General features: G+C 40.9%; 1 protein-coding gene across 3 annotated transcripts in view; it reads left to right on the top strand.

The window, feature by feature from the left end:
• NOD2 (nucleotide binding oligomerization domain containing 2) overlaps nucleotides 1–10,039 on the top strand; it is a 1,141,123-nt gene that overhangs the window by 581,216 nt on the left and 549,868 nt on the right. For all 3 annotated transcript variants that reach the window (XM_044081989.1, XM_044081990.1, XM_044081991.1), the window contains one exon: nucleotides 9,723–9,828. In XM_044081989.1, coding sequence (XP_043937924.1) covers nucleotides 9,723–9,828 — 106 coding nt within the window. The remainder of the gene's footprint in view (nucleotides 1–9,722; nucleotides 9,829–10,039) is intronic.

The following is a 10,039-nucleotide window of genomic DNA, read 5'->3' on the forward strand; positions in this document are numbered from 1 at the left end:
AGGAATGGTATGTACTCTTCATCTCTTCAAAGTACACTGTGACATACCTGGAGAATGATGGCACAGGGGTGCAATATGTACATAAGTAAGTTAATCTTAAAACCCAGACTAGGAAAAGGATTTGGGGGATTATTGTCACTGAAACCATGGAATGAGTCATTGCACTTAACTCAAGATAGCAGCAAGGGCACACAAAATGTTAAGAGAGTGTAATACCCAGAAATATGAAGGTGATGGTGTACGTGTGTTAGGCCTCTAACACTATAGCTGGAATAATGCATACAGTTCTATAGTTCCTGTGAAGAAAGATAAATCAAACTGCTGGAAAGGGTGCAGAAAAATGTAGCCAAGATGGTGTGATGGTATAGGAAATGACTTATAAAACAATGTTTAGGAAGCATGTCTTCTGTTAGTTATAAAACATGGCAGATATGGAGGGGACACATGCACATAAGGCATTAAAGGAGAAGAGGGGTGAAGAGGGTGGAAAAGCGGTACAATTATCAAAGTAAGGTATCCCAGGTTAGCCTAGCATAAGGAAATCATGGGCAGGGGTAATGGGTAGATGGAGCGAGTTAGCTAAATGTGTAGTTCATAGGTTCATAGGTTGGTACTAGGCTATCAGCCCTAGGGCCTATACAAGCCTAGCCATAACAATTCCCTGGCTATTTCTTCCCACATTATTTACTTTCCTGGACCCCTGTCTAGCAGGGCGACTGACGTGATCCCTGGGGTGAATTTCCTTTCTCCCATCCAATCGTCAAGGTTCCTCTTGAAGAGGTCCAAAGAGGCACTCTGCTTGACATGTATGGGCAATCTATTCCAGAGTCTGGGGAGTCTCTGGGTCAGGAACCTATCCCTCCAGCATGTTTTGTTTATTGTGATGACAAGGTTTAGATCCCTGGAGCGTGTAGCTCTGAGGGATTGGGATTTCTTTAAGTGTAGCATGTCCAACAGCTCTGGGTTTGACATGGCCTTGTATGTTAAGCAGAGATCGCCTCTGAGTAGACGATATCGACAGAGTATAGCTGGAGTTTTTAAGGCGGTCAGCGTGGGCATCTGCTTTAGGCCTGTGATTCTTTTAGTGAGGTATTTCTGAGGCCTTTCCAGTTGTTGCAGATGTCTTGAGAGGTACATACCAAATGGGGCGTTGTATTCTATAATGGGTCTAATGAGGGATGAGTACAGTGGGACAATGACCTCCTTTTTCTGGATGAAAAGCCCTTCGTGATGAGGTGTGCCACATAGAAGGATTTCCTGACTGTTGTGGCGATGTGGTTATCGAAGGTGAGACCACTGTCCACCTGTGTCCCTAAGTCTCTTATCACACTTTCTGTGTTTAGTGTACTGCCACCTATATGGTAATGCATGGATACATGTTTTTTTCCCCAAAGGGGATAACAATACATTTCTTGGCATTGACCTTGGCACCAAGCATCTGTTTCTGTAAGGCCCTTTTGTAGAGTATCCACATCATTTGGGGATTCAATAATGGCTCCCAGTTTGCAGTCATCTGCAAACTTTGTTAGCCAGAGTCCCTTAGTGTTGACCTGTACTTCAGAGAAGTAGATGCCAAACAAGAGCGGCCCCAGGACTGAACCCTGAGGTACTCCACTTGTCACTTGTCTGGAGCTGGATTTGGAGTCGGCTACTTTTACAGTGTGGGTTCTATCAGTAAGCCATTTAGCAACCCATTGGGTGACATAGGGATTAATGCCCAACTTAGTAAGTTTATCTATGATTCCAGAGTGGGGATGGTATCAAAGGCCTTGGCAAGGTCTAGATAGGCTGTGTGGACCACCTTACCCTTGTCCATGGCTCTGGAGACTGATTCAAAGAAGTCAATCAGGTTCAGGAGACAAGATCGCCCCTCACAAACCCAAACTGGGTGGGGTCCAGTGTTTGAAGGTTGCCAATGTCTTTGTTTATAAGTTCCATGATAATACGCTCCATGGCCTTGCAGATAAGGCTTGTCAGACTGATGGGACGGTAGTTTCCGGGATCCAAGGTGAATCCCCCCTTGTGGATTGGGATAACTGTAGCTCTGCGCCACTCAGTGGGCATGAAACCTGAGGTGAGGCTATGATTAAACATGACACTTAGGTGAGGTGCCAGTTCATATTGTAGTTCATGTAGTACACAGCCCGGGATGTGAGTAGAGCCTGAGACAGTTGACATTTTGAAAACGTGGACCTCTTGAAGGGAAAGGGGAACGGGGCGGCTCCCCACAGTAGCTGCATCATTCATACAGACCCAATGAGTTCACAGTTTACTTCTTTTAGAAGTTGGATGTCATGTTATTCATGTCATGTTATGTCATATCAAGTTTATGTTAATAATACAAAGTGACACTTTGCTAACCAATAGATAATATACACCAGCCTAACTTGTACCTACTTGATTTGAATAAACAAGAAAATGATGCAAGCCCACAGGTGATAACAGACTTTTTAGTTATATATTCCTGCAGTTTAGAGAAAGAATTACTCTGTGCAAAAATATTTTTTAAACTATAGTTATTTAAAGAATATTGGAATAGATTTTTTGAGAGCAGAGTGATCAGTGTGTGCTGATAATGATAAATACTGTTGTAAGAATCAAGCTGTGAAACAAACACACCTTAGGCAAACTGAGACATAATGCTTGTCGTGCCTGTCAGATAAATGATAGAAAATCCTTGCACAAAAGTTATTAGTGATAATAAAAGTGCCAGAGTGATCCACACCTCCCCTTTAAGTCAGAAAAGTTTGAAAGAACAATTAGCTAATACACTTTTCAAGGGATTGCTTCAAGTACAAGAAAGACTGGCAACATTTTAACACTGATGAGTGCTGTTTTGATGCTTAGAATTAACAGACTTGTTAGATTCAAGTGCCTGTAATGAGTGGCCTATGAATTTAAATGCCAGAGTTACATAGTGAGCAAGTGGATACTGTGGGAATCAAACCTATTTTGGACCATTTGCTAACTTATAAAACAAATAAATAAAAATGTCTCATACATTTTGTGTCTGAAAATGAGTTAGAAATGTTGATGTGTCTCAGCCACTTGTTATTCCAGCAGCAGGACTTGCAGACAGAAAAATAAAATGGACTGTTACATCAGAACATTGGCATTACAACCAGAGTTGGGTGGAGAGAACTGAGCAGTTACTAGAAATAATGGCAATTACTCATAAGTACATGTGTTTCCGAGTTAACCACAAACTAAAGCAGCTGGGAAAAGATGATTTGGCATAAGTCATCTTTTTTCTAACTGCCTGACCTTTTGGTTACTTTAACAGCACAGAAAAAGATGTTTGTTTGCAAAGTTTATATGTAATATATATTTTTAATTATTTTAATTATTTATTTGAGTTTCTTAACTGAGTGTAGTTTTACAATCCCCATTTTCCATCACGACCAAGATTTAGACAGTTGTAAAGATATGCATAATCGGGTACAGTTATAATAAAGATTTAGAAAAACAGGTACAGTTACACAGCAACAGCCATAGTCGAGTCCCCAAATGTGGAAATCCTACAGAAGGGCTTCGGTGAGACAGATGCCTGGTGCCATGGCCTCAGCCTTGTTGGCTAGGCTTACGTAGACCCTCGGGCCAATAGCCTGGTATCTACCTATGAAACTACGAGCAGACAAGAATATAAGTAAAGCAGTTACTGTGGTGTAGTCACGGGCATATAATTATAGATACAGAAAAATATGGTTCAACAATAATAATTTGTGATTTTATAATGTTATTAAATATATATTTTCTAACATTTATACTGTACAGTATATGTACGTATAACAATTTGCTAACAGATAGCATTTCATGCAAGCTCATAAAGAAACTAATGACCAGAAGGTGTTGGCAGGAAGTGGACTACATTAGTAATAGCTGCCACAGTTATGGAGTCATGGGTTTGTAGACTTGCTTGCACCCATTAATTATTGGGTCAGGGTTTGTCTATTTTACAAATGCATACATGAAGAATGAATGGAAAAAAATGCTCATTAAGTGTGTGTCTTGATTTTGTGAGTAGGGGAGGCAGCAGAAGTGTACAGAATACAGCTACCTTTCTTTAAGAACAGGCTGTGTGTGAGAGCAAATGGCAGTTAGAAATACATTGAAAACAGAGCCTGTGTTTTTGCTTTCAGGATCTTTGTTATGAACTGAACTTAAGGATGTTTGCATTAGGTAGGCAGTAAAATTATAACAAACATGTAACATGTTTACTTTGTTCATAGGAGTGTGAATATGCATTATATAAAACCATACATATATTTTGCTTTTATTACATAAGGATGACAACTAGTATTTCTTTGTCCCAGACAGTAATGTTTTCCAGCATTTGAATGCTATTACAAAAAAAAGAAGAAAAAAAAAAGAGGGAGGGGGTTGGGGAGCATTACCATGAATTCTAATTTAATGCCTCAAAGCAAGAGGTTTTCCAGTTCGATTTTCTGCTGGAGCGCCTTCTGTGCGGAGTCTGCATGTCCTCCCTGCAGTTGAGTGAACATTAAAGACATGCACGTAGGTGCATGAGTGTGTGTGTGCTTTCTGTGAAGGTTGGGCGCCAGGCTGGCAACTCGATACCATAAAAACCCACTGCCAATCAAGAGCAGACCGGTGATCCGCTGTGGCAAACCCTCACCGGGAAAAGCCAAAAGACTTTAAATATAATGTGTAGATGTTCTATTATCTCTGCACATAACTGCCATTTAGAGCTGAACATTCAGATTTGTTGCCTCTAAAAACTTTTACTAGAATATATCAAACTATTTCAGAGAGTTAACCCTGACTTGATAGTCACTACCTTAGGGCTGTGTGGCCATTAGTCAGTGCCAGCTGACCACTCATCGACCTAGTGGCGCAAGAGATTAGTGTTGCCATCTCACAGCTCTTGCTACGTCCTGTGGCTCCTTCAGTTTGCTTCCAGGTCATGGAGTTAAGGGCTGCCTGAGTCACAGTGGCAGCTTAAACTATGATGTGAGCATGCTTAGGAATGTCTGCAGTGATGATCAAAGCTGTTCAGTAGCATTCTGTGTTTTCTACTTTTAACTCATTCCATCTGATGAAACTCTGGAAGTTTACACTGTAAATTCCAATGGACAGAGTCTAAGCTTTTTGATAAAATCAGATTATGCCTTCACATTTCAAACAATTGCTCATATCTCTGGAACCATACATGTTGCAAAAGAAAAGTAGATGCCAAACTCTTCAGCACAAACCATTATTTATAGGTTCATAGGTAGGTACTAGGCTATTGGCCCTAGGGCCTATATAAGCCTAACGAAACGATACCCTGGCTTTTGCCACCCAAGAAAATTATTTTCCTGTGCCCCTGTCAAGCAGAGCTACAGAAGTGATCCCCGGGGTGAATTTCCTATCTCCCATCCAATCATCAAGATTTTTCTTGAAGAGTGCTAATGAGGAGCTTTGTTTGATATAGATAGGTAGTTTGTTCCAGAGTATGGGAAGTCTCTGAGACAGGAATCTATCCCTCCAGCATGTTCTGTTTATTGTGGTGACAAGGTTTAGGTCCTTAGAGCGTGTAGCTCAGAGGGATTGGGATTTCTTTACATGGAGCATGTCCAACAGCTCTGGGTTTGACATACCTTTGTATGTTAGGCAGAGATCGCCTCTGAGTAGGCGATATGCGACAGAGTAAAGCTGGAGTTTTTGGAGACGGTCTGTGCAGGGCATCTGTTTGAGGATGGTAATCCTTTTTGTGAGGTATTTCTGTGGCCTTTCCAGTTGTTGTAGATGTCTTGTGAGGTACATACCAAAAGGGGCGTTGTACTCTATAATGGGTCTAATGAGTGATGAGTAGAGGGGAACAATGACCTCTTTTTTCCTGGATGATAAACTATTTATGATGAGGTGTGGCACATAGAAGGATTTCCTGACTGCTGTGGTGATGTGATTATCAAAGAAGAGACTACTGTCCACCTGTGTCCCAAGGTCTCTTATTAGTTGTAGTATTAGTTTTAGATTTCAGGTCTGAAACTCAGTTTTTATAAGTCATAGTAAACACAGTAACTATTAAATGTATAATCCTTTGTAAGCAACTTACAATGCCTCAGTAACCACTCAAGTTGAACACACACAGTGTCAGTAGCATTCTCTTCATCCAACTGAGAGCATCAAAATGAGGCTGAGCAGTTCTGTCTGTGCTGCTTGGTTGTCAAAGTATTTAGAGAAACATGAAATGTATGACACTATAAGTAAATATATGAACAGCAGTTAATATCTCTTCACCTGAACTAGACAAAGGTGAAGTATCAATGCAGTTGTGCTTACCACTCTGTAAGCTTTGTGATGAAATCTAATAATCTGAATGTAACATGGTTTTGGAATTATTAACATAAATATGAACAAGTAACATTTGACGCCTAGAAGCATCAGTAGGATGTGGCTGCAGAAACCTGGAATTGTCACTAAGGTGTAATGAGTTAAGCATGCATCTCAACCTGAAGACATCAACAGTCTGAACAATGGCACCTGAGTAGTAGCTGCATATGCCAAAAAATTCTGAAAAAACTAATTTAGCATGTAATTTTCATATCTAAAATCATAGCCCCTCTCACCTCCAATAGGTTTGTGGTTACTAACCCTCAGAAACACCCAGTTTAAAAAGTTTAAAAAACAGAAGTGGCAAAAGGTGAAAAATATAACCTTTATCTCTGTCAGCATTACATCCATTGACAGGAAACTACCCTTAGTTTACTTTACTGCTTGATGGAAAGTATAAGAAGCATGTGTTGTTCACATGTATCAGCGGCATGCCTTGTAGCACTGTGTTTAACATTCGGCTGCCATTACAATTCATACTACCAGACATGAATTCTACCATAGAGAAAGTGAAACGTAAAACTACTCATGTTTTTGTTTTACTTTTGAGAGAGTATTCTTTCTTGTCTTGTAACCAGGAAGCTTGAGACTTGCAACTCATATGGTAGTGGCACTAATAACAGTATCATGCCCCAGGTGTCATGGTTACCGCAGTCAGCTGAGAGGTATGCATTTATTCCCATTAGATTCTGCTTTTCTGCAAAGGGTGCAGGTTTAATATTGATAGGTAATGGTGTCTTGTACCGCAAGTAGCTGGACACAAATGAAAAAGGTTGACAGCCAATGTAATATTTGGTGAGACAGCTTGTATATAATGAATTGTCATTAATGAAAGTCTACATTGTAGAAAAAAAAGCAAGGGAAAATATTCTTGCAGCTGACTAGAACACAGCCGTCTATCCCTAAAACAATCACAGAGTTTACGCTGTAATTCTGAAAGTGAGTCTGTCTCACCATTCTACCTACAGTAGAACTAAGCTGGAAAGATAATTGTTGTTGTTGTTTGTCTTTCGGCTTTTCCTGGTTAGGGGTCGCCACAGCGGAACTCTGGTCCGCTAATGATTGGCAGTAGATTTTCACGAACGCCGAGGTGCCAGCTCGACGTCCAACCTTTAATGAAGGTACACCCATTTACGCATGTCTTTTGAATGCCACCCAACCACGGGGAGGTCATGCAGACTCCACACAGAAGGCACTCCCCGCACTCCAGCTGAGAATCTAATGGGAGAACCTCTTGCTGTGAGGCAACAATGCTACCGCTGCACCACCGTGTGATCCCTCATAAAAGGGGTTCGCCAGTTTACAAGATGATACACTATGTGCATGCATGAGAGGCACGCCAGTTCTGAGGTCATGGGGGCAGCGAGAAATGTAATGGCTTGTCTGTACAAAATAGGCCAGCTACTGTAAAGGAATGTAAAAGAAAGATGTCTTTGTGTAGGATCACTAAATGGCATCTAGACTAAGAAAATACTATTGTCGGCCTGAGTGGCTGCTACAGGATATAAGGAAGATAAAGGCAGTGTGCAGTGACATACACAATCCTCAGTAAGAGGCTGTTATCTGCATGCTTTATTATAAGAAATTTTAGGTTCAGACTACACTGGTACATGGAATGGGGGCCCTAGGTGACATTTCCTGAAAGAAATAGCCAGCGGTGTTAGCAAGAGAAAAGTAGTATGAAAAAAGACCCCTGAATCAGGGCCGTTCATTTAGGTAGAATACCAAGAGGGGTGATGCTGCAGTAGCGTTGCACCTCACAGTAAGAAGTTGTCCTGTTCGATTCTTGGCTAAAGCGTCTTCTGTATGGAGACATGCTTGAATGGGCGTACCTTCGTTGAAGGTTGTGCATCAGGCCTGGCAAGTCGGTACGTAAAAATCTACTGCCAATCATTAGCGGACCGGAGTTCCACTGTGGCGACCCCTAACATGGAAAAGCCGAAAGATACAACAACCAAGAGGGTTAAACCGTAGATTGTTGTCAGTTGTAATTAAATCGCAATATTTTTTTTTTAAATCAGTGTTGGAGGGGAGGGTTATGCAGTATTTAACCACAAGTATGTGACAGGGATTTTTACTTACAAAGTACTGTTGAACTCCATTGCATTTACAAATGTTTTCTAGTATCCCCATTTCTCAATTCAATCTGGGTGTTTTGATTTTTTGGCAACAAGGTGTAATTCTAGTAGAGCTTTAAGAAATTTTATTATGCTACAATCCATGTGCTTACTGGCTACACAGTATAATCTTTGGTGTAATCAAGTTTAATAAATGTGACTACATGAGTGATTTGGTTGTTGTGATGCATTTTCAGAACTATGAACTGACGTTTGGTTTTCAAATCAAATACCACCCCACCTAACCTAGATTATTTGCCTTATTATTACCTCATATGGAGGCCATGCCTGGATTAAACACACACTTGCTGTTTTTCTAGTAGAATTAGCATTTACAAGTTGTGAAATGAGAACAATGGATGTGCATAACAGAAGAATAACATCCGAGACAAGGTGGTCATAACATCCCTGTATTCTTCCCTTATAAGGCCTATTATTGAGTACAATGCCCCTTTCAGCATGTACCTTGCAAAGCACATGCAGCAGCTGGAGAGACCACAGAGATTCCTCACCCAGAGAATCCAGGGCCTCAAACATCTACCCTACACAGATAGGCTAAAAGCCCTGTCCCTCTATTCAGTCTCCTACAGACTCTTCAGAGGTGACCTCTTTCTGGCTTACAAAGCAATCGCAGAGCCCTCCCTGATGGGACTGCTGCATATCCACAAGTCAAGCTCCACTCGAGTAACCTGCATGTAAGACCTCAGCCTGGTCTGTGACATCAAAAGGACTTGTTGGCAGGACAGATTTGTGTCCCAGAGACTCCCCCTTTTGTGGAATAGACTCCCTCTCCACGTAAAGCAGAGTACCTCATTAAACCTTTTTAAGCGCAACCTGTATAACTGTATGGGGAACAGAAAGTACACCCCTGGGGTTCCACTTATGTCCCTGCTGGACAGTGGCATACGGTGCTGACTTGTTGGAACACGGGCTAAATTCTTGGCTAGGCTTGTAAGGGCCTCAGGGCCAAAAGTCTTGTAACGTTCTGTGATCCAATGATCGTATGAAAAGAGCTGCAAACAATGCTTTAGTTATATTATGCTTCACGCACTGGGTGAAAAAAGCAGTTATATCAGTATAGTTTCTGAAAAAAATGTTAGACTTAAAAATATAACAACATTTATGCCTTTATATTTTTTAAATTGGGATTTTTCTGGAAAAGTCTAATAGCTTTTTCACCAGATTTTTTGAGACGGACAGGTATAGTGTTGATTTTCTAAAACATTATTAGGTTACTAAGTAAGTTCTCATTCCTTCTGGTTCCCAAAGGCACGGCATCTCCTCAATCTGAGCAGAACAAAGGATGAAGCAGTGGCCCGATATCTACTGAATTACATTCAGCACCTGGAAGAAAACAGCCAGCAACCAGTAAGAGGTAAGCAATTTACAAAAAAAATTATCTTGTTTGTGGATTTCCTGAAAGTGCTTCATTAGTTTTTGAATCAGAGATTAGCTGGAAAATTAGATGCCCAGAAGATGCTGTCATGTTTTGCTGATCAGCACATATTAGTGAAATCTGAAAAAGGACTACAACTTGTATGCTGCGCTGTCTGAAAATACATTTACATCATATGATCAGGGAGGTC

Source organism: Protopterus annectens, chromosome 8.part1 (genome assembly GCF_019279795.1).
Source record: "Protopterus annectens isolate FY-2018-M chromosome 8.part1, PAN1.0, whole genome shotgun sequence".
Classification (NCBI taxonomy): Eukaryota; Metazoa; Chordata; order Ceratodontiformes; family Protopteridae; genus Protopterus; species Protopterus annectens.